Here is a 25361-nt window from a genome sequence, read left to right as displayed (position 1 = left end):
AAAATATGTATTACTGTAACACTGATCCCCTGAAGGTGAACCTTAAATTGTAAAGTGCTTGGAGATGCTTTTTATAGAACTTGCTCTATGTAACAAGTGTTATTACTAATATTCATCATTTTCATCATTGTTTCCAGATTATAACTTGCATCTTAACTGAGCAGAGGATTGTTTTCTTCTCTTCTGACTGGGCCCTGCTAACACTCATAGCTGAATGCTTCATGTTGTACCTTCATCCTATTCAATGGCAACACACTTTTGTACCTATTCTATCTCGTCAGATGCTGGATTTTGTAATGGCCCCAACATCTTTTCTTATGGGATGTCACATTGATCATTTTGAAGAAGTTAGCCAGGTTTGTCATAGAACATTCCCACTCTTGCTGTTGCTTTTCCCTAGGTCTGTTTAGTAAGTCTCCTCCCTTGCCTCAATTCAGTCCATCTTTAAAACAAATTTTTGCCAGATTTCCTACAAAATTTTTTTTAACTTCAGCAGAACCATCATTTAGTTATTAAGTGGATTAAAAAAAAATTTTTTGTTTGTATTCTTATAACTCTAGTCTGTCTTCTCCTTCCCCAGCATGGTCTATGATCGTTGTTTGTTATGTGATGTGAGATTTGGGTCCCAATCCTGCTTATGTATGCTCAGATGTAATTTATGCACATGAGTAGTCCCATTGAAGCCAGTGGGAATTTTCCTGTCGATAACGTTTTGCACGTATGTATGTGATTGCAGTATCAGGTCCTCACACTGTCAATTTTTCAGGGAGGGCACATATCTTTGCTTGTTTCTCTGCAGCACCAAGCACAGCTTTGAAAATGCTTAATATTTTTGTGCAGTACATGGGCCTCAAATTCCTAATTCTTTGTCATGATGGATTTCCAGATTTACATTTTTAACACTTGTGGCACCTTAGAGACTAACCAATTTATCTGAGCATAAGCTTTCGTGAGCTACAGCTCACTTCATTGGATGCAGCTGTAGCTCACGAAAGCTTATGCTTAAATAAATTGGTTAGTCTCTAAGGTGCCACAAGTCCTCCTTTTCTTTTTGCGAATACAGACTAACACGGCTGTTACTCTGAAACCTGCCATTTTTAACACTTTGACTTTAGCAATATAAAAGTGCGTTTTTAGAATGGGATTTCAGAATTGGATTCATAGTTTTCTTCTTCTCTTTGAATTTTAATATTTTAACAAGTGTTTTGTAGGTTGATATATAAAGAGCATTGTCAGTGACAAATAAAACTTCAGTTGCTCAAAGTGACGCTGTCAGATAGTTTGGGCCCAAAATTTAGCGTTTTACATTTGTTGGAGGGTGTGTGACTGTCTGGCCACGCTACGAGGCTTTCAGTGACATGGCTGTGCTACAGCGCGCAGTGTAACTGCTGTTCATTAGCAGGAGAGCGCTCTCCTGCCAACCAAAAACTTCCGCCCCCCACAAGTGGCAGTGGCTTTGTTGGCAGGAGAGTGCTCCTGCCCACAAAGCACTGTTCACACCGGCGCTTTTTGTCAGTAAAACTTTTGTCATTTGGGGGTGCGTGGAGTGTGGGTTTTTTTTGTTTTTGTTTTTTTTTAACGCCCCTGAATGACACAAGTTTTGCCGATTAAGTGCCAGTGTAGACAAAGCCTGAGAGAGACATTCCTTTGCAGCGTTGGAAACCCAAACACAACAGCATTGTGCTAGTAGATATGAGATTAATTTGGTTTATAGTCATATTCATTAATCAGTCTAGTCTTGTCCAGGATCAGTAAAATGCAAAACCAAACATTTTAACCTGTGAAAGTAAATTGTAGTAAAAAATATTTTCAGTCTACATAGTGTAGGTTGGTGCAACGAACACAGGTACAATTAAAAAATATTCTTATCTCAGTGTCACTTTGAAGTTTTTTTATGTACACTGCATTATAATCTGAATTATGTAGTCCTTGACCTTGCAAATAGATTTATGAATTCAGAACTTTACACACATTCATTTATTTCTCCAGTTATTTTCAGTATGAAAACTGAATAAGGACTATTCTGAGGTGATTTAAAAAAAAAAAAAGGTACTTGTATCTTGTCTCACAGATCCTGTTGTGTCCCTTCCTGGCCACCCACTAGGGTTTATTTGAGGGGAGTCCAAAATTCTGCTGCTCTGGATTCCCAGGGGGTGGTAAGCTTCTGGAGTCTGAACAGAATCCAGCCACAGACCCAATCTCAAGGTCCCTATGCTCACTCACAGGGCAGAGACCTAGTATTTGTCCCTATATGCCTTCCACATGAGTGGTACGCATGTGCCACAGTCTGGGACTTTTTAACATCCTAAAGGCAATGTCCCTCACTAGCTCACCATTCCCTTGGGAGTCCATGGGGGGGCGGGGGGGGGGGCGGCGGCAGATTATCTGTGTTCCATCAGGCAGGCAAGCAGGGTTTTTCACCCCCTTGCCTATCCTGCCCATGCAGTAGCCTCCCTCATCTTATTCTGGTGCAAGATGTCACTTTCCCCTAGTTCCCTACATGAGTCCCTTTATAGTGTCCTGCTGGGGTCACCTGCTTCTTGTTCTGCCTTTTGGTAACTTTCCATTACTCCCAAATCCCCCTTCCTTCAAGAGAAGTTACATGCAATCTCACAATAACACATAAACAAATGCATTTTTAATACAATGGACCCCCAAAGGTGTTTAACTTAATTCAGAAAGGTTTGTTCCTGATATGCAGGAAATTTCCAGCTGTTACAGCTTGTACATATATGTTGATGTGTGGAGGATTTATGGACTTATTCATTAATACTACATGGAGAGAATATTAGATCTCCAAATCTGTGTATTTTTTCTTTGAAATCCTAATAAATTAATGTGAGATTCATTTATATTGAAAATAATTGTGTAGTTGTCTCAGTCCTCCAAAAGACCAAGTTAAAACAGAACCATCTCTTTTTGGTTATAAATTACAATACATTCCTAACAAGTTAAGAGCGATCACTGTGCTGGAGTAACTCACTTTATATTTAAGTGTCTGCAGGCTACATCAAGAAGAAATAAATATTTTATCAACATTATTTATATTTAATCATTAACACGTTTGTTTTTACAAAGGAAGCTGAAGATTTAATTCTAATCAACATTGATAATGGAGATATTACACATTCAAAATCATCTGTAGATGAAGCTGTAATTCCAGATGTCCCTTCACAAGCAGCAGAAACATTTATAAAAAGGTAAAAAGAAACCTGAGTGGTTCATGCCCTAAGTAGGATAAGTCCCATGGAAAACTCTTTATAACAGATTTTGTTTACTTCACATAAATAAGAACACCAGACTGGGCAAGGGCAAATTGGACTTTTTGTACAGGTAGCTTTATACAGTTACAGTGCATATATCATAAACACAACCACAGTATCCTTTCTTTATTATCTGATCAATGTAATGCTCCTTTCCTTACGGTTACTAATGTTGGTATTCCATAATCGTGATCCATCTATACTGGAAGAAGAATAGGAGACACTGGGTATGGTTTAATTAGGCCACAAATTTATCACTACCCAGCACATAAAAGCTCGCAATGTAGGTAACGCCATAATTCTTTAAATATCTACCTGGGGGCTTTCATCAAACCCTTTCTACCCCTCTCCCCCCACCTTTTCCATTTTGGTCCCTAGCCAACCTGCTGCTGGAACCTTAACATCCTCTTCCCCCACACCCCATCAAATGAGGGTTAAGGTGGGCTATAAAGGATGTGGGGGAGGGGGGTTTGGCTCCCTACTGAGCTGGTCATAGGCATCCTGAACCTGTCCTATTCTGTTCTTTTAACAAACACTTCTTCCTGGTGCAGGGAGGGCTTGTCCTTTATCAAGTCCCTGCCCTTCCGGTTCCTGGGGATGAGTCAGTGTTGCCTTGCTGACCTGTTCTGCTTCTGCACCTCTCTAACCCCCCCCCTTCCCCCCCCCGGTATACCCCTTCCCCTGGCAAGCCAGATAATGGCCACCCCACTTAAGGTGTAATGCCGTCATTGCTGACTTATTAGAAGTCAAATATTGCCCATACCACACAAGAATGTTTCCAGGGAGTATGTACATTGGAGATGTCCAAAGTTCCATGTTTTATTACGAGTAGGCTCACAAGAAATGTTACTGGCTTTATAGCAACACTTGCAATTAAAATCTTGTAATTTCTTTAGTTGAAAGTAGGGTAAGATGCAAGTTTCTCTTTATTTTTAAAAAACAAACAACCCCTTGTTTTTAAGGGATAACTCATTAATTTTTTTCTTTTCTAGAGTTGAGAGCCTTCAGTTGCATTATGATCTAGAACTCTGTCACCTCAGCTCCAGTACAGACTTCATTGAACTACAAATGCGCAGGAGGGCTTGGCAGCAAAAACTGAATACTAAAGTTCAGCAGATTACTTTGCAGTTAATTGTCAACATCTTCAGGTGGGTGATGATATTGGTTGTATGCCATAAAACCCTAGTACCAGTTAACATCCACACCTACTCTATCTCTGAGAATATTATGTTGCTATTTTTTTTTTAAGATACTGTGAAAAATCTCTAGATCTGTTTAAGGACACTGATAAGAATTTTTTTGCTAGCTTAGTACAGTGGCCAGTGGTAAAATTTCAGCAGTTCACATATTTGGGTATAGTTTCGTTGTTATCTATAACTTCAGATAAAGAGTTCATGGTATTTTGTTATGTCCTGAGGAAATTAAAATTCTTGTTTTAAACTCCCTGTCATTTCATGTGAAAACACCAGGAAGAGAGATGTAGCCCAAATGCCCCAGATTTGAGAGTAGATTATGGTTCAGTATAAATAGCACTAATAGTCACAGAAGTAGTGACAGTGCCTTTTAGACCTGCAGACTCTGCAAGGGTCGTAAGGAAGACTAAAAATATGCTTAGGGAAAAGGGATTGTATAGACATAGCCAGTGGGCACAATGCAGAACTGATTGTTCTTATTGTTTGTGACCCTTTAGCTCTGTATGTCTCTGCCATTGTGCACGTGAGTTCAGATGCGGTGATTGATCTTTGCAGCCCCTTATCACATAACAGACAATACGAAGTGTCACGAGTCTGCTCTCCCAACCATGTGAAATTTAAAGTGTAAGAACACAAACAGGAAATGAAAAGTTATTAAAGTGCTTTGTAGTGTGGTTACAGATGGCATGAGCCATATTGATGGCAATCAAAGTACTAATACGTTTGTTTCATTTTCTCATAAGCGGATGAAAGAACGCAGTCAACTTGGCTTTGATTTTTCTTGTTGGTTTCAGTCACTTTCATAAATCATTGCCCCAGAAATCTATTGTAATATGCCTTTACATTTCTGGAAAATCTCAAATTTCCCTTTAGTTCACTCAATCTTACTTTATTAATGCAAGGTTGTGTAGGTTTGAGCAGAAACAGATTGTTTCAGAATTAGTAAAATGTACTTGTCAGGTCCTCTCCCAGATTTTCTGAGTATCTTAATCACTTGAACCAGAGGCACATTCTTCTTTTCCTCTCAGGTATTTGCCCAACTGCTCCAGCTCTACTGATTCTGAGACCCTAACCCAATACACTAATATTCATATAGTACCTCAGCATGCTCGGAACATTTACTGAACATCCCATTCATGTGGGACGTCCATAGGTTTGTGTGTGTTTGGAGAGGTGTCACTTCTAGTGCCCAGGTCCTACAAGAAAATAGAGGACAGAACGGAGAAAGAACACAGATTCTGTAAATCTAGATTTACCACTGGGAGAGCTCCATGGTTTACAGGTGGATTTATCATGATGATATTTTAGCTTAATACAAAGGAATAAAAATACTGAAGGTTTGATGATTCTGCAGGCTCCAGTGAGGGAGTTTGTTAAATTCAAATGATATATTTGTGATGGTTGCTAATGTAGCACATTGTGAGATAAATGGAACAGTACACTAATGAGGGGAGTGTCAGCATATAGCTCCGTCCCAGTAATAAATGTAAATTGACGTGTTAAGACTATTTGAGCTCACCCCTACGGCATTTGTTCAATTCCAGGTAGCTGGCTTACTGGTACTTGATTGCCACTTAGTAGATACTGACATAGTCTGGAGAAGGAAAAAATGGTTTTTCTAATGAGTCTGAGGAATCTGATATGCTGCCAGTGTGAGATTTGCTGAGCTTTTACTATTGACTGTTATACACTCAAAATAAATATTAGGTGAAATATACTTTGCTATCTGACAAATTTAACTCTTAAAATTACATTAAATACTTGGCTACAAAAATGCTTTGTCTCTAAATAGATAACAGATTTTAATTCTAGATCATATTAGCATTCTGCAAATGGGGTTGCCATCTTTCTTCCTTTTTTCCTTCAAACTTTCTCTTTTTTGTTCTTTTTTCCAGTAGTGTCTCTTCTGTCTTCTAATGCTCTATCTACCAGAGTCCAGGAATGAAGGAAAGTAAATCTTTGTTGATGAAATTTCTGTGTCCAGCTCAAACTGTCTGTTTTTATTCTCAATAAAGTGTCTTGTATTTCTGTATGCAGAGGTTTTATCCTTTTAAAAAAAAAAACAAAAAAACCCCACACCCCTAAATAATGTAGGTTTATATCCTTTTATTAACCACCATTTTTCTAAATTCATATGAATATTTAAGCTGCAATAATACGGTTAAGATAATACCATCAATCAGTGATTTTATGGCTCAATCGGAGGCAGTATGGTCCATTGGACCATACGCAGAACTGGGCAGTTGAGTCTTGGATTTTAATCGAGCTCTGCCAGTGATTAGGTGTGTGACATCAAGCAAGTCACTTCTTCCATCTGTGAAACGGGCTGATATCATCTACCCATCCCTTAGATAGTACCTTGAGATCTATGACTGAACAGACCTAGGCATTTTTAGTCCTTATGAAAAATCATAAAGAGCAGCAAACATACTGATAACTCTTGCAAGATTCTGCAAACACTTCTAGACAAAATTGCCACACTCCATTTGCCATGTTTGTCTGCTTCTCCCACAACCACTATGTTTATACATAGTGACAGGTTTCAGAGTAACAGCCGTGTTAGTCTGTCTTTGCAAAAAGTAAAGGAGTACTTGTGGCACCTTAGAGACTAACCAATTTATTTGAGCATGAGCTTTCGTGAGCTACAGCTCACTTCATCGGATGCATCCGATGAAGTGAGCTGTAGCTCACGAAAGCTCATGCTCAAATTGGTTAGTCTCTAAGGTGCCACAAGTACTCCTTTACTTTATACATAGTGAGTGGAATTTACAGTTGTGCAGAGGGCCAAGCCAAAATCTAGGCACCATTTTAAACCATATTTTAATCATACTTGGGTCTTGAGACTTGTGGTACATAGGTCTTGTACTGGCTCTCTGCACAGGAGTGAACGTCATCTTTGGGTATGTTGTCCCAAATTTGGTTCACCATACCATTACCATCTTCATTCAAATCCTTCCTGAAAATTCAGTTCATCCTTGATACTCAATATGAATCAGTAATTATTATATAATAACAAAACAGATCCCTTATTTCAGCCACCATGATATGCATATGTCTAGGGTAAGTAACCTCATGTTTTTTACCCATAGCCCTTGGTTCAGAGAGCAGCCTTCTCGCAGTCAATCTCTCCTTCCTGTTTCTAGAGTAACTTGCTTTTTTGGCCTCTTTCTGGAGCACATAAGTTGCTATTAACTCCTGGTTTGCAAGGGAAAGAGAAGAGCCTGTACTTTCTGCCATAATATATATGCTAAAATATAGATGCTTGCTTTTTTTGTTTAACCAGTTCTCCCTTTTTTCCTGTCTCCTCTTTTCTGAATTAAATTTCTTTTGCTTAACATGGTTATCAGTAAAGCTGGTTTTATGGCTAGACTTAGTGGACATTGCAGCTGGGTGTGCACACAAAACATTACAAATGATCAAATACCTTGCAATGTAATGGCACCAAATAAGGCCCTGATCCTGCAGTTAGATCTGCACAGGCAGATCTTTTTGTCTGTATGGTGCCCCAAAGTGGGGTTCTTGATGGCTTCATGGGTCTGTCCACACACACATAGTTGCAGGATTGGGGCCTAAATTATTACATTAATAAGCAGATGGTACTGCATGGTAATTCAGATATTGAAGTTGACCCCAATGTGTCTCAATGGATTTGCTGATGGAAAATGTCAGTGATAGTAGATAAGATTCTGCATTAATTTTCTTTAATTCAGTGATTAAAAATTGTTCAGAAAACAGAACCTGCCTTCTCGTACTACAGTGTGGTTCTATTAGTACCAGTGGTTCACTGCAAAAATGCATTTCTTTACAAAGTCTCCAGACTTATAACATGCTCTTTATTAACAGGGAGGTCAAGGACCATCTAAATTATGAACACAGAGTGTTTAATAGTGAAGAGTTTCTGAAAACAAGGGCACATGGGGATCAGCCATTTTACAAAAAGGTAATCACATCCTTGGTTTATTCTAATCACCTGTTAGCTTATTATTTTATTATTATTACAAAACACCCCACATTAAATTATTGAAATTTGGACTATATTGTATAAGCTACTAGTTTTCATAACACATTGACTAGATTTTAATTAAAAATATACAGACAAATATGGTAGCATATTGTTCTCTGAAATTATTTTTGTGTCTCTTCCTCAGGTGCAAATGAAACATTTTTTTCAAAGTGAAATTTTCCTTTTGCAAATGGCCAGCATGAGACTGAAGTCACAGCTAAGGCTTCAAAATAGGACTCAAGTGGGCATAGATCTTTTGCTGAAAAGGGGTGAATTTTGCCCTAAGTGAGCCACAGTAATTTATAGTCTGGGAAAATTAATCCTTATATTTTTGAACTGGCTTCAAGGGTTTTACACACAATGATTTATATTGATGTAAAGTCAATTTTGCAGCTAAACCTCTGGAAGATGTATTTAAAAATTTTAGGGATTAGATTAAAAAACAAACAAAAAAAACGCTTCCCAAAGTTTGGAAGAAATATAAATCCTCATGTTTCACTGTGTAAATCAACGTCGAACTACTGAGGGTTGAAAGGTGGTTTCTCGATGGGCAGGTTATTCCATAACTGTCTACTTCAGAATTTTTTGCATGTTCCTCTGAAGGAGCTAGTTCTCACCACTGCTGGAGACAGGATTCTGGATTAGGTGGACCCCTGATCTGACCCACTATGGCAATTCCTATTTAAAATGACAAAAGCAAAGGAATACAGGATTTTTAATTTATTTTTAATCTACTCCTTTTTTACAGTAATGTCACTTTAAGAAGAGTTGAATGCATATGGGACCAAGTAGGAGAGTTTGAGGGAGTGGGAGCATCCAAAATCCTATCTGCCATTTCAGATTCACTCCTCAGAAGGAGTAAGATCGCAAGTGCACTTACAAAATTTACAAAAGCTTCATTTATTATAATATTGCTACTTAGACAGTTGGTTCTCCAGAAGCTGCACTCTGCATCTTGCGAAGAAATTAGATCACTACCGCTAATAGATTGTAATAATTAGCTTTCACCTCGACTAGATAATGAAGCTTTTTGAGTTCGCTACTCAAAATCACAAGTAGAATATTTTTGAATGTTCTATTTCTAGAAGATGCCCAAGGTTGAAGGAAATGGGTCAAAACACTAACTCATTTTACTTAAATCTGTTCTGTAGACTATACTAATGTTCATGCAGATTTAATAGGACAAACTACCAAATCTATGGTAGGATAATTTTTTTATTTTGGAAAGATTTTTATTGTGCAAAATATGCATAGCAAACAGAATAAGGAAAAAATGTACAAATCATGAAACAATCCACTAATATTTCTAATCAGGAATATTTCCTCAAGACAGCTTAAAATGTTTATTTTAAAATGTTTAAAGAAATTTCAAAGCCATAAAAAATGTTGCGTACAATGAATTGTTTTTTAAAAAAAAAGTTTGTATAATTTCTAATACTAATATTTCATTTACAATGAAGTAAGTGAAGAACTAAAATTGACGTGTGTGTATGCTTTACATCTTCAGGTTGCTTTGAGGATTTGTGCCATCTAAGTCCTCAATTTACCAAAATAAAATCAAATGACTTTATTTTCTTAAATGCTAAATAGCCTAATGATATCTTCATTTACAACAAAATTAAAATTGGAGCACCGCATTTAATAAAGTGGCCAGTAATACCAAGCATTATATTAAAAGGGCAGTTGGTTCAGTTGCTGCTACCTGTTATCTTAATAAACCCAGTTGTCAATATAGCATGCCATCTAGTGGGAAAATAAAGTTACAAATATATATAAATAACATTCCCAGAATTGCTGCTTAGATGCCACTTTGACAAGTGCATTAGAAATACTGTATATAGAGCAATGTATTTTGAATTGGAATCGACCACCTGGTAATTTTAGTCCCGCCCCACTGCATTGTAGGAGAACTTATATATGCAGTTTATTTTTTCCTTATTTTTAAAATACATTAATATATTATTTAAATTAACTGAAGACCTGTGAGCATAATTCCCCCTGGCCCTTAGCCTGTGATACCTCTTCCCAGACATGGAGTTTATGCCCCAGGCAAAGTAGTGGAGAATCTGTCTGTTTTCCCATTTAAAGAGAGCTCGTTTTCATAACTACAACCAAAGATGTAGATAGCATCTTGCGTTAACCTTAGTAAATTTGTAAGGAGGTCAGGTATCACCGGCATAGGTATGGTATAAAAGCTTAGATGGATAGTAGGGAGACAACATCAATGAGACTTAAACATGTGCTTAAATGAGTAGTTTGGTGCATTGGTGAACAAGATTAAGAGCCCTGTGCTAGAAATGTTTATATTGCGTTTCTAGAAATGATACAAATTATTGGTTACATATGGTGGTGGTCATTTTCTGTCATTTGAAGTGGTGCGGGAAGAAGGGAGACCTTTTGGGAGAGTTTGGATGTGTGTGTTATTTTTGATTTTAATATCTGACTTTTTTTTTTTTTTTTTTTTTTGCAGTCTTGTCCATTCTAAAGGGTAAAATTTGGGGCTTTAGATGTGTTTCTGGAAGTCTCAACAATAAATTAAATTACCTTAAGGAGTGATAATTTAATGGCTCTCCCAAGAGGGAATATTCAGTCAATGTCAGGGATATCATTCCAATTTTCTTTTCAGTTTGGCAGTGTAATTTTTTAACATGGAGCTGTGAGGAGCCTTTTTCTTCACATCATGAATGAAGTTTAAAGTTGCATGGTTACAATAAAAAATATTAGAAAATATAAAATTTAGTTTTTTTTTCTTGTTAAATTTGAAGTTTAATATATTGCTGTCTATCATTAAAATGTATACCATAAAATTATACAGGGTGTGTAAAGAGGTTGACCTGATGTTGCTGTTGGAATTTTTAAGTTTTTACTTTTCTTGACTTTTGTGATCTTTTTTTTAAATTTGTGCAACGTTAACATTGCATTCCTATGGGCTCTTGCCTTTAATTTTAGGCCAATAAAATGGATGAAGGCTAGTAATAAACGTATACTTATATATGATCAACAATTAATATCAGTTTGCTGTTGTGTATTGCAGGTGTTAGAGACCCATATATTTCACTCGTTTCTTAAAGCTCGTCTGAACAGAAGGATGGATGCTTTTGCCCAACTTGAGTTGAGCACTCAGTCTGAAGAAGATAGGTAAAATTTTCTCACTACAATTTATCACAGACTTGATTTTCCTTCCACTGAAATCAATGGAAAAATGTCTTACAATGTTAGTGATGTAGGATCATGTCCTATATATATATAAGTAAGTTCTTCAAGGAGTGTGTCTGTGGGTGCCCCACTTTAGGTGTGTTGGCGCCCTGCGCTTTTAACTGGAGATCTGTAGTAGCAGTGCCTACTTGGGCTGCGCACGTGCAGTAGCTATCTCGTGCCACTCTGAGTGGTTACATAGTGGTGCGCAGCCAACCGTCCCCCCAGTTCCTCCACCTTTGGCTTGAGTTAGAGTGACAGTAGCACCCTCTCTTACTTTAGATAAAAGTTTAATCGTTCATAGCTGTTCCCAATAGCATTAGCTATCCTATCCCCTTGCTCTTTATATTTTATGTTTTACTGTATTTTTCTTCTTAAAAAAATATATATTTATTTTCCCTTCCCTCTTTTATCACTGCCTCCCCAGCAAGTACTCAGGTCTTGCCTTGAAAAAAAGAAAAGAAAGAAAAGCAGGATTTATCCCTGTTCTTTCTCCAAAGGACTTTCCCTTTCAGGCATGCCTAGCTCACCAGGCTTTAAACGCTGTCCAACTTGCAGACTCTCCATACCAGGATCTGATGGCTACGCACAGTATGTCAACTGCTTTGGCAAGACACACATTACCCAAAAATGTCCACACTGTTGAAAACTGACAGGAGGACAAGGAAGGCCAGGGATCTCCAATTGAAGCTCCTTATGATGGAGAAATCCCTCAGTCCAGGACGCCTCCTGGCCAACGAGTCCAGGACGCCTCCTGGCCAACGGTTGCCAGCGGCAGTGTCTGACGGGATCTGCTTCAATAACAGCTGCTAAGGAGCCTGCTCCTAGAAAGGCTACCAAAAAGTGGCCCCACACATCCCCACACTGAGAATCACCTGAAAGAAAGTGATCTCCAAATGAAAAATCTGCCCCGGTAGCAATGGCACAGACTGCGTCTGACCGCGAGGCACCGGGAACATCTGATACTGAGACTTACCGAGAAGCTAAAGACCCTATGTGGGCAAGCTCTAATGCAGGTGCAAGTAGCAAAGTCAAACCTCCCAGCTCAGCACCTACTGAGCCGAAGAAAACCTCGGCACCGAGCAGTACAATGGCACCACCTGCTGTACCTATGTAGAACAGCTCTAAGTCATTGGCACCAACAGCTAAAACTCTAATTAGTGGTCAGTGCACGATGCCTTCCCGGCACCGAGCTTCATGGTCCCGCAGCAATTCATGAGGCATGTGGACCTGATAGAAGCCTCAACGCCTGAATCTCCTCTACTCGGTACCAACAGTACCCCATCTAGACTGGGACCAAGCTTGGTAACCATTCCCTGTGGATCAGCCCCTCCTATCTCCAGTGATGAGGAAGAAGAGGATAAGGCAGTAATATACACTCCTTGCCTAAACCTGGATCTTCTCATCACCAAACATCTACAGACATGCGGGGCTGGTATGGTCAACCATGGGCACCGCCCCCTATACCATTCCCATCCAGCTGGCCATACTGGGATCCATGGGCAATGTATAGGGCCCAAAATCTCAGGCCCCCTAACCTGCTTAGGTCCAGAGCAACACTGTCCCCTTCACCAACAGTCCCAGCACCCTCAGAGACACAAGAGGAAGAGATTCAGGAGCCTGAGAACAAAGCTGAAGGTGACACTCTACAGCCCACTCACATCTCATCTTTGTCACCGGATGAAATGACGATGCCACCTCCCCTACACCCCTCCCCCCCCACACACACACACTATGGAGGATGATTTCAGATCTTTTTATGAGCTCTTCAGAAGTGTAGCTGAATCCCTGGACATTTTGCTAGCACAACTACCAGAGATCAACACAAGCTCACAGACATACTCCAGGCATCCCCAGCAGCAAAGATAGCCCTGCCAATTAATGATGCTGTCATGGAGCCTGCAAAAATAATCTTGCAGACACCCAGTACAGTCCCTCTCTCATGTAAGAGGTCTTACAAAAAGTATTATGTGCCAGCAAAAGGAGCTGTATTTTCATTCGTCCACCCCACACCAAACTCTGTTGTGGTGGATGCAATCAATCAAAGGGGAGAACACCAGTCCAGAATGACCCCATATGAAAAGGACTGGAAAAGGCTAGTCTTCTTTGGATGGAAAGCCTACGCCTTCACCACACTCCAGTTCCACATAGCCAATTATGTGGCCCTGCTGGCAAAAGACGCACACAATCTGTTTGTGAAAATGTCAGAATTTGTTGAAAGTTTCCCTGATGACAAAAAAAAAAAGCAATATAAGGCAAAAGTTTCTGAAGGGTGTCTCATCATCAGGACGGCCCTACGGGCCTCTCTTGACTCTGCAGACATGGCAGCATGTTCCATCGCTACATCCATGATCATGTGCCGTGCATCTTGGCTCCACCTTTCCAGGTCCCCAAGGTAGATTCAAGCAACTGTTGAGGACTTATGCTTTGAAGGGTTAAAATTATTCGCAGACCAAACCGATGTGTCTCTACACACCTTAAAGGACTCAAGGGTGAGCTTAAAAACCCTGGGCATATATGTACCTGCAAATAAAAAGAAACAGAGCAGGTTTTATAACCAGAGATTCTGGTCTACACCATACTTCCAGCCACAAAGACAGTACAACCAACAGAGTAAACAAAAACAGAACAGACATCGGCAGAACCAAGGTCAGTCTTCAACATCTCAACCATCCACCTCCAGACAATCATTTTTTAAAGGTGTGGTCAAGGGCACAAGACATTCACACTCTCTCTGGTCCCGGAACCAGATATGGTCCCCCACCCATTTGGAGACTGTCACTCTACTATCCAGTCTGGAACACCATCACGACAGACAAACGGGTTCTAGAGATTATCCAGAAGGGCTACTCCATCCCCTTTATTTCTATCTCACCTACCCAACTCCCTTCCCTTTCCCCGTCCCTCTTCAGGGACCCGTCTCATGAGCACCTGTTATAACAGGAAAGAAGCCCCCTTGTACAATTAGGTGCCTTGGAACCCATACTATCCCAACACAGGGGGAGAGGTTTTTATTTCCATTACTTTCTAACTCAGAAAGAGAGCGTGGCGGGTGGAGACCCATTTTGGATTTACAAAAACTCAACAAATCCATGAGAACATAACGTTTCAAAATGGTGAGATTAACCATAATAATTCAGGCATTAGAGAAAGGAGATTTGGTTCTTGGCCTTCGACCTCCAGGATGCTATTTTCATATTGCCATTCATCCGTCACACAGAAGATTCCTGAAATTCACCCTAGGGAATCAGCATTTCCAATACCGAGTACTACCCTTCGGCCTATCCACTGCCCTAAGAGACTTTTCCAAGGTTCTTGCTGTCGTTGCAGTTCATCTCCGCAGACAAGGAGTGATGATATTTCCATACTTAGACGACTGCCTGATAAGGGCACCAATGCAGTAAGGAGCAATAAACGCCACGCAGACCATGATAACCCTGTTCATGGACTTAGGGTTGCAAATAAATGTACAAAGGTCCACATTAGTTCCTGTCCAAAAGTTGGAATTCATAGGGGCCTACCTCGATTGTCTCACAGCAATGTTACCCTGACAACGATGCTTCACTCTTGTCAACCTAATTTCAGTGGTGATGAACAGCCCGCAAACATCTGCCAGAACATGCTTACAGCTCTTGGTGCACATGTCTACGACAGTCTTTTTGTTCTAAAATATGCCAGGCTCCACATGAGGTGCTTACAGGCATGGCTTCGAACAGTGTATATACGGCACAGATACTCTCTCAACACGCCTCACAGTGCCATGCAGGGTAAAAGACTTGCTAACATGGTGGACACAAACACAAAATGTCTGCTCAGGAGTCCCTTTCCAACAAAAGGCTCCAACCATGACCATCACGACAGACGCTTCCCCATTTGGTTGGGGGGCACGTCTACGTGACAATACAGTCTAACGCCGCGGAGTCCAGCCTTCACATAAACTTGTTGGAGCTAAGGGCAGTCCGAAATGCATATGAGCACTTTCTCCCTTTTAATCAAGAACAATACCATCAAGATCCTTACAGAAAATACAGCATGCATGTTCTATATAAATTGCCAAGGGGGAGCACGATCATACTCCCTATGTACGGAGGCAATACGCCTTTGGAATTGGTGCATCGCGAACAACATAGAGATCATCATCTTACGTGCCGGGCTGTCAGAATACAACAGCAGATCAACTAAGCAGGGATTTTTCACAAACCCATGAGTGGGAGATGGATCCTGGAATTTTCAAAGCCATATTGAAACTATGGGGGTTCCCCACCATAGATCTATTTGCAACAGCTCAAAACGCCAAGTGCCCACAATATTGCTCCCGGGCCAGATTGGGACATCACTCCCTAAGCGACACTATCCTCCTAAACTGGGAAGTGCCACTGATGTATGCTTTCCCCGACTCCACTCCGAAGCAGAGTCATTCACAAGATCAGGCAGGACAAATCCAGGATCATTCTCATTGTACCCACATGGCCCAGACAGACATGGTTCCCATACCTGTGTCAGATGGCAGTGAAACCACCTCATATCCTTCCCTTACTGCCTCACCTCCTATCACAAGATTCAGGATGTGTCTGTCAGTACTCCACTTCAAGACCTGGTTATTCCATGGCTGATGGGGGCGGGTGGGGGGGAGCGTCGATCAAGACTGTTCTGAGCAAGTGAAAGATATACTACTGAGCAGTTGGAGACTAAGCACAAGAAAGACCTTGTCCAGAAGTGGAAACAATTCTGCACTTGGTGCCAGGACAAACAGATCTGTCCACTGTCGGCCCCACTATCGAGAATTCTCGACTATACACTGGCCCTTAAAAAATCAGGGCTATCCATAAGCTCCATCAGAGGTACATGTGGCTGCCATCATCTCCTTCCATGACAAAGTGGACGGAGTCACTATATTTGCTCACCTGATGATTAAACGCTTCCTTAAAGGCACAGAAAACGCTTATCCCACACTAAGAAACCCTACACCCATGTGGGACTTCAACTTTGTTCTGTGCAGTCTCACAGGGAAACCTTTTAAGCACCTTGCAACTTGCTCCTAGTTGCACTTATCTATGAAGGTGGCTTTCCTCAGTCTCCCGGCCATCTTGCAGATGTGATAGCAATTAGGCGCACCTAATGGCGCATCCATCTTATACAACATTCTTTAAGGATAAAGTAATCCTACAACTGCACCCTAAATTCATACTCCAGGTCACCTCCCCTTTTCATTTAAATCAGCCCATTTACTTACATGTATTTTTCCCAAAGCCACATGCTGACGGGAGGGAAACCTCACTCCACATGCTAGATGTTCAGAGCGTTAGCTTTCTACATAGAACAAAAACATTCAGAAAATCACCTGGACTATCTGTTTTCATAACAGAACGCTTGAGGGGCCAAACCATCTCAAAACAGAGATTATCCAAATGGATATCTGGATGTATCCATTTGTGCTACCAAAACAAAAATCTGTAACCCCCACCAGGAGTCCACACACGCTCCACCAGAGCATTAGCAGCATCTGTGGCCTTTCTAAATAACGTACCTATCATTGGCTTTTGCAAAGCAGGTACCTGGACATCAGTCCATGCTTCCACTAAACATTGTGTTAGAACAACAATCAGCAGCAGATGCTCAGTTGGGACTTACGGTGTTATCCACCATCAATAAACCAACTCCGAAGCCCTTCCCCTCCACTGAGAACTGCTCAATAGTCACCTAAAGTGGAGCACCCACGGGAACACTCCTCGAAGGAGAGGGTTACTCGCCTTGTGCAGGTTTCAGAGTAGCAGCCGTGTTAGTCTGCATCCGCAAAAAGAACAGGAGGACCTGTGGCACCTTAGAGACTAACAAATTTATTTGAGCATAAGCTTTTGTGGGCTAAAACCCACGTCATCTGATGCATGCAGTGGAAAATACAGTAGGAAGATAGATATATATACACTCAGAGAACATGAAACAATGGGTGTTATCATACAAACTATAACGAGAGTGATCAGTTAAGGTGAGCTATTACCAGCAGGAGAGAGAGAGAACCTTATGTAGTGATAATCAAGATGGGCCATTTCTAGCAGTTGACAAGAATGTGTGTGAGTAACTGAGGGTTTTTGAGATGGTTGTCCCTCCACTACCCTCCTTCCTCCCCTCTACTTTGGAGTTTCTTGCCGATTCTCTGGGGTAGAGAAGGAACTGGGGGCGGTTGGCTGTGCACTGCTATGTAACCGCTCGGAGTGGTGTGGGACTGGTACAGAGGGTGTGCGACCCAACCGGGCACTGCTACTACAGATCTCCAATTTTAAGCGCAGGGTGCCAAGATACCTAAAGTGGAGCACCCACAGGGACAACCATCTCAAAGAACATCAGTTACTGCACAAGGTGAGTAACCTTGTCTTTCTAGGTAATTGATGAGCCATCTTTATGAAATTTACTGCAAAGGATGTGACAAAAATGTCCTGCAGTAAATTGGCTATAGAGTGCTGTGAGTTGGTAGGTGTTACTGTAATACAAAAAAGAGTAATAATAAAAAATTACTATTTATCTTCATTTATGCAGATGCATAGTTTAATATGTGTAAAATGTAATTAAAAATTGTTTTTTCTTCAGATTAAATTCAATGCTTGATAGCCCAAGAAGACTGACTGTGGAGAAAATGGCTTCTAAAAGATTTAACCCTCAGTATATGATTAGTAAACGTATGGTAATAAGTATGCCTAATTTACAAGATATTAGGTCTCATGATAGTCCTGCTAGGACTTCATCACTCCGAAGATCAGAGACAGAGTGTGGTAAGGAAAAATGTGTATAACAAGTACAGTACCTTGTGATATCATGGACCAGGTACTTGAGTGCTCACTGTCATGGTGCCTGGTGTGGCTCACAGTTGAGTGAGCCAATCTCTGGTCAGACTGTCAGAAAACAGGGCAAACACACCCAGACTGGTGGTATGTTCTATAATTTAGATTTCACCAAGCCAGCAACGAATGTGGAGCACTTCCTGGAGCACTATACTAGTTTTACCATAGAGCCATAGACGGTCACCATAGAGCAGGAGTGGGCAAACTACGGCCCGGGGGCCACATCCAGCGCTCAAGCCTCACACCGGGGAGCAGGGTCTGGCACTTGCCCTGCTCTGGTGCTCCAGCTTGCCCCACTCCGCATGGCTCCCGGAACCAGCAGCATGTCACTCCTCTGGCTCCTATGCATAGGGGCAGCCAGGGGGCTCCGCACCGCAGATGCCTTAGTTTGCAACTCCTTTGTTATTTCTAAAGAGCTAACCTGTGGGTGTTTCTCAGACCCACAACATGTTTAAGATACAAACACACACATTTCATAACCCCACACACATAGTGTCTTGTACTTAGTACAAGATTTATCACAGTTTTGCAACAGGACCATATTAGTGTAGATGGTCACCTTCTTTTCTATACAGCATCACACTGACCACGTAAACACAGCAGAAGTCAGGAGGTGGTAACCAAACGTTACATGAAGTAGTGACTTGCATTATACTTAACATTTGGCTGCACTGTGCTCAGAATTGTGCTATCCTGCAACCACCACAAGGAACACCTACTCTAGTGTTGTCATTGTGGGGCTGCTTCCTGGACCAGTTACTGGACCGATTTATCCTTTCCCACCTAAGGCTCAGTTCAGAAATACGCTTAAGCTCATCTCTGTTCAGCAAAGTCAATGGGATTGAAACATGTACCAGAAGTAAAGCATGTGCTCAAGTGTGTTGCTGAGTAGGGATGGACTACCTAATCAGGGCCTGCTGGTATCCAGGGGTGTGTGGCGAACAATTTTATTTTTCTCACAAGCATAATACTGTATTACTGAAGGCGCAGGTCACAAAATTCCTTGTGTGAAGATACTTGTAGGCTTTCATTCTTCACTTTTATATCTAGCACTTTATTTCTCTTTTTTAGCTGTAAAATTGTCATCTAAATCAATTAGTACGTTCAAGATCCCAGAAATTCACTTTCCTCTGATGAGTCAGTGTGTTCACACCTACTATACAGATTTTATCAATCATCTCACCAGAGCTATAAATATTTTACAACATAACTCAGCACTGCTGGCAAGATATTACTACCTTCGTGGACTTATTGGTTTGATGCAAGGAAAACTACTGGATGCGCTTTCAGACTTTCAAAATCTATATAAAACGGACATAAGAATTTTCCCTACTGATCTTGTGAGGAAGATGGTGGAAAATATGCCTCCTTCTGAACGTTCCCTAGCAGACCGCAAACCCGAGCTGAAGAGGTTGATTAGTCAAGTGATGGAAAAACAAAGAGAAGTCATAAAAGTAGATGACCATGTGAAAAATTTTAAATTACCAAAAACACACATGCAGTTGGACGATTTTGTGAAGCGAATCCAAGAATCTGGGATTATCAAAGATATAGACACAATACATCGGCTATTTGATGCCTTAACAGTAGGTAAGCAGAAAATGTTGTGTTAATGAACATCTATTTTGTTATGTAAATATTTTTTATACTTTTATTGATAAGTGATGTAAGTTGCTGTCGAGAGTCTATTTTTTTTTTTTCCTCTGGCCTTCAGGAAAATATTTTCAAATGTTTCTCAGCGCAAGAAGCTTGTGTGTGTACTGAATCTATATGTGTGTCCATGTAGCATAGAACTTTAAAATTCACAGTAAAATGTTCTTGTAATTTTTGTAAACACACAAGCATTGTTACCAGTCTGTCATTTCCGTTACATTTTATGGGAACACTGATAACTCAGTTATGCATGTAGATCCAAACTCCCCAGAGTAATAAATGGTGTTATTCATGTGCTTAAAGTTAAGCATGTGCTTAGGTATCTCACTGAATTGGGGCCTTCGTGCTATATTCTCATCATTTTGGTTGTGAAATTTAACAGTTCCACAGAAACTGAAACTCCACCTTCTTGGCAATTTTTAATTGGGGCAATTGCAGGAAATCTTATTTAGTGCAGTACGTTTGACTCCTACACCAGGTGCTAAATGGTGTCTGCTGTGGTGTCTGCAAGCCTGTTTGTCATAGTCAGTGGGTGCAGATTTCAGTCTTTTTTTTTTCTTTTGTATTAGCATTTAATTGTCCAGTGATATGCCAGCTCTATCTTGATTTAGATTATAGATAAAATATAGTCCTATCCTAATCCCTAGCAGATAATATGTCCGTATGTTAAAACTACTAAACAGTATAGCAAACTAGCAATCTGTTCAATAAAGGTCTGGAATTTGAATAGCAAGGGCTAAATTTTTCCTGAAGCTACCATTAGAGCTTGAATAAGTATCATAAATTGTAAAAGAAAAGTTCCAGATGATGTTTCCAGGATAATTTCTTTACCTTCTAAATCTGAAACATGAATTTTGTGTTCTGGTTCTCTAGGGTAATAAAGGCCACACCGTTTACAATTTGCTGTGCATAATAACTGGAACAGTAGTCATAATATGGTCACTGTATATTAAACATTGACCAAAATAGCAAGAATTTCTACATTTTAAAACAATAGGTGGCATACAATTTATAATGTATCTGTTTGAGTTGGAATATCTGGAGTTCAAAAGCAGCCAGTTTTATAATTCTTGGGATGTATATGGTTTATAAGCTTTTGATCTGCAAACTAATTATTATTATAATCAATTCTATTCTTATCCACTATCGAGTAAATATGATTTAATAATCGAGAATAAAGAGCTAGAAAATCCTAATAAAGAGTATCCGATTTAGCAGAGGAGTAAGAATTCCTTTGTGAGCTGCTTGGGTTTGTGGATGTAAGAGAGGCTGTGCAGCTGTTTACTTCCTCCCTGGAGCGGGTGGTGAGAGAACCAAATGGATGGATGGAGGCCCATGGTATAAGCTAGCAGCAAAGTACTCCTTCCCTCACAGGGACAAAGAAAAAGCAGGGGAGGAATTCTCACTTTGAAATGTTTCCTGGGGTTACTTTTTGCAGCTTATAAACCAACCCTTGCTCAGGGCTTGGACACAATCTAGCCCTTAGTATCCTAAAAATATATGAATTTAAAATAAAATATAATGGCTTCAAATAATTAACTTTTAAAAACTTTTAAGGACACCAGAAACAAATTGACCCCGAAACATTCAAAGATTTCTACAACTACTGGAAGGACACAGAAGCAGAGGCTCAAGAGGTTAACCTGCCACACACTGTACTAGAGCATTTAGATACAAATGAATGTGTCTACAAGTTATCCTGCTCAGTTAAAACTAATTTTGGAGTAGGAAAAATAGCAATGACCCAGAAGCGCTTGTTCCTTTTGACTGAAGGAAGGCCTGGCTATGTTGAGATCACAACTTTCAGGAATATAGAGGTGAGCATGAAGTAATTAGTTGTTACGATCTGTTATATGATTGTGAGCAAGAATATGCCAGACTCCATCCTGGTAGCACAGCCTTTCTCTCTCAAGATAAGACATTTCATGAATGTTTTACAAGAGAAAGAACTATGATGGCAGGGAATATATCTTTAAAAAATCACTAATTCTATCCATGGCTACAACCAAAGTTTGAGGTATTTCTCAGTGCCAGTTAGCCTTGCTAATGGATCAGTGCTGAATAGGGTAGGTGCTATACAGACCTGTAGAAAAAAGGCAGTTGCCCAAAGATCTTATAGTCTGGATTTATGAAAAGATACAAGTGTATGAAAAAACAAATTGGGGATAGGGAATGAGAATGGATGGAGGTAACAGTAAAATGAGCACATTTTATACAATCAGAAGTAGTCTTAGATCACCCCCTGTTTAGCAATATACCTAAACATAAATTGTCCTTTGATCAGAGACCCTGCCTGGGTGTTTGTGGATGTGAATGCAAGAGAATTAGTTTTGGCTAGGAATATTGGAAGTTGTCATGCTTAATGAATACTGCACATTGTCTGTGACTGTGCTTTACTGGGTTCTTTGTTTCTCTGCATTTACAGGATGTTAAAAGTACTACTGTAGCTTTCCTTCTTCTGAGAATACCCACGCTGAGGATTAAGTCTGTGTCCAAAAAGGAAGTCTTTGAAGCTAACCTTAAGACAGAGTGTGATCTTTGGCACTTGATGGTGAAAGAGATGTGGGCTGGGAAGAAGATGGCCGATGATCACAAGGTATAAATATTACTTTACTAGTTGAGCTATTTGTAATAATTTATAATTTTTTCCTGTTCCTCGTGTACTTTGGAGTTCACATAAAAACCTGGAAATGTATTTTCCACTTTTCAGCAAAGAGTGAATAAAAGAGCATAGGGAGGTCTCATATGGCAAAAAAAATAAAATAAAGATTTACTAAAACATGATTCTGTTTGTTACTATAGTACAGCTTGAAGTACTATAATTTAAGAAGAAATAATTTAAAATATGGTTGTAAAAATAAATGTGCAAAGTAAGTTTTTGTCATGTGTCAGCCTTTTGGTTTTTTGTTTGTGACCTTTCTCTTCACACCCCTTTTAAAAAAAAAAAAAAAGTCAGGAAAGTTTGAAATGGAGGCCTTAATAGAAAATTTTTCTCATTTTGCTTGGCACATAATGATGAAAGGTCACATGGCAAGAGGACGTTTACCATGCCTGGACATGTGGTCCTGAATCCTGTGAGTAGATGGGCTAACATGGATTCCTGCACCACAGAGACCCCACGGAGAACGTTTATACAAACAGAATATTCATCCAATCCAAAGACGTTGACAGTGATCCAGGAACAAATAGATCACTGATCTATGTTGGAGAAGTAGAGAACCTGCAGGACCGAGAATGATTACATGGCACATTTAATATTCTTTGTAGTCCCAAAGAAACTGGGCAGCTCAAGAACAGTCCTGTATCTTTATTTCTGAATATCTGTTCAGGGTTTTTATCCAGAATTGAAATAAATGTCAATTCCACAGTGGCTGTAAAGAGAGCTAAAAAGCCATGCAATGTAATTTCATATTGCACTCTTCTAGAAAGATGTCCATATTCTGGGCAGAAAGAACTTGAATCTGTTATGAAGACACATGAAAAGTGGTCACTTGATCTAAACTGTATGTATTCACCATAGCACTTTGTGGCTTCAGCTGATGCTGCCTTCAGCAGAAGGATGTTATATACTGTAGTACATGAGCCACATGTACTAACATGCCAAAATTCATAAATACTTTTTTCCAAGTATTTACTCTGCCTATTTACTTGTTTTGTCGTACTGCTGACAGGCACAGTCCTGTGCACCATTTAGCATGCTGGGGGCTGAGAATGATAAATGTTGTTTTACCATACCTATTCATTTTCCTTCCTTAGATGTCTTGGACACTGGTCCAATTCATGCCTAAAAAAATGTGATGGGGTGTCATGTACCTCTTGTACGTGGTAGGTTGAACGGCTGCCACTAGCAGGTCAGGCTCTTGTACTAGATATGGGCTGGCTGCAGATTTTCCTTTCTTGAAAGGGAGAGAGATGCAGGAAATGTCTTTCATAAGATCCTTTAATGCACTGCTGGCTCTAGCTATTACCAGCTCAGGTAAAGTATGTTACACATGACACCATCTACATTACAATACAATTTAGTATTCCATTAAGTGGGGGATGGCACCAGAAAAGTGGGAAATGGTGTATCTGGCAAGGTTGGGGATTTCAAAGTTGTTTTTATCTAATTTTAACAGTGGAAATCAGTGTCTGTACAGCTCTGGAATTGTGCTTCTGGGATGATTTTATTCAAGACAAAATCGGTTCTTACACTGCACTCATTACTGTAGTATATGAGCACTTTCCAATAGTGCCTAAAGCCACATCTGTGAACAACATCTGTCCTATATGTATGCGTGTGCATGCACACACCCCCTTCTCGCCCCCCGTATGTTTGTTCGAGAAGATTTGTGGGAGTTCATTCCACAATCTTGGCCAGCCCCTGAGAAAGCTCTGCTCTCAAGACAAGTTTGTAGAACATTACATTGTGCCAGAGGAATGAAGTTGTTGACCACGGATTCTGTCTTGGAACTGCAGTCGCTCTTTTAGCTATCCTGGCCCAGGCCACTGAAGCCCTGAGTGCCTTGAACTTAGTCTAGGGGATACCAGTGTAGGGAGCAGAGGATGGGTGTGATGAGCTTGTGGTAGTCAGTGTTGCTGAAGAGATGTGTTGCAGCGTTCTGTACCAGTTAGTTTTCTAAGCTCTGAAGGCTTCAAGACCAGGTATATTGCTTTGCTTGTGGCTCTCCAGCTGAGAGGTGAAAAACTGAAGTATGGTCATTGTTCACCAGGATGGGGTCTCTTAACCAGGTGGAGATAGTAGAAAATGTTAGTTTCAGATGCTGGTACGAGAGCTTAGACTCAGTGAGGAATCCAGGAGTACTCCAAAATTATGGCGTAAACAGACCAATTGAAGGTATGTACCTTCAACCAAATGAGACTGTACGATGGCTGCCAACTCTTCAAAATGTTTTCTTCTGTCCACCAGCAGGAAAGTACCTGTCTTGCTTGGGTACAGCTTCAGACAGCTGTTCTTGATCCATGAGATGATCTTGCCCAAGCACTGGCCTATCATGATGGTAGTGGTTATGATCATATGTGGTGAAAGATTAATAGAGCTGTGTGTCATCTGCATATTGTTGCCACTTGAGTCCATGTCAGCTGACCAGCTCACCTAGTGGCTGCATGGAGATGTTGAATAGAACTGGAGAGAGAATTGATCCTTGTGGGACTCCACAAGTGAGGTGGCTAGTGGTGGAATTGCACTCTCCTGTCACTGCTCTTGGGTGCATCCCTC

General features: G+C 40.3%; 1 protein-coding gene across 4 annotated transcripts in view; it reads left to right on the top strand.

Annotated features, from left to right (window-relative positions):
* The window catches only part of DENND3 (DENN domain containing 3), a 67922-nt gene that overhangs the window by 20585 nt on the left and 21976 nt on the right, over window positions 1–25361 (top strand). For 3 of the 4 annotated variants that reach the window (XM_077809739.1, XM_077809742.1, XM_077809743.1), the window contains 9 exons: window positions 138–356; window positions 3079–3200; window positions 4256–4411; window positions 8300–8396; window positions 11494–11597; window positions 18240–18421; window positions 19562–20080; window positions 21701–21960; window positions 22569–22739. In XM_077809739.1, coding sequence (XP_077665865.1) covers window positions 138–356; window positions 3079–3200; window positions 4256–4411; window positions 8300–8396; window positions 11494–11597; window positions 18240–18421; window positions 19562–20080; window positions 21701–21960; window positions 22569–22739 — 1830 coding nt within the window. The remainder of the gene's footprint in view (window positions 1–137; window positions 357–3078; window positions 3201–4255; window positions 4412–8299; window positions 8397–11493; window positions 11598–18239; window positions 18422–19561; window positions 20081–21700; window positions 21961–22568; window positions 22740–25361) is intronic. The other variant, XM_077809741.1, reaches the window with a different exon arrangement.

This window comes from Eretmochelys imbricata, chromosome 2 (genome assembly GCF_965152235.1).
Source record: "Eretmochelys imbricata isolate rEreImb1 chromosome 2, rEreImb1.hap1, whole genome shotgun sequence".
NCBI classification, from domain to species: domain Eukaryota; kingdom Metazoa; phylum Chordata; order Testudines; family Cheloniidae; genus Eretmochelys; species Eretmochelys imbricata.
Note: the sequence above shows the minus strand (reverse complement) of the source record. Positions and strands in the feature narration are given on the sequence as shown.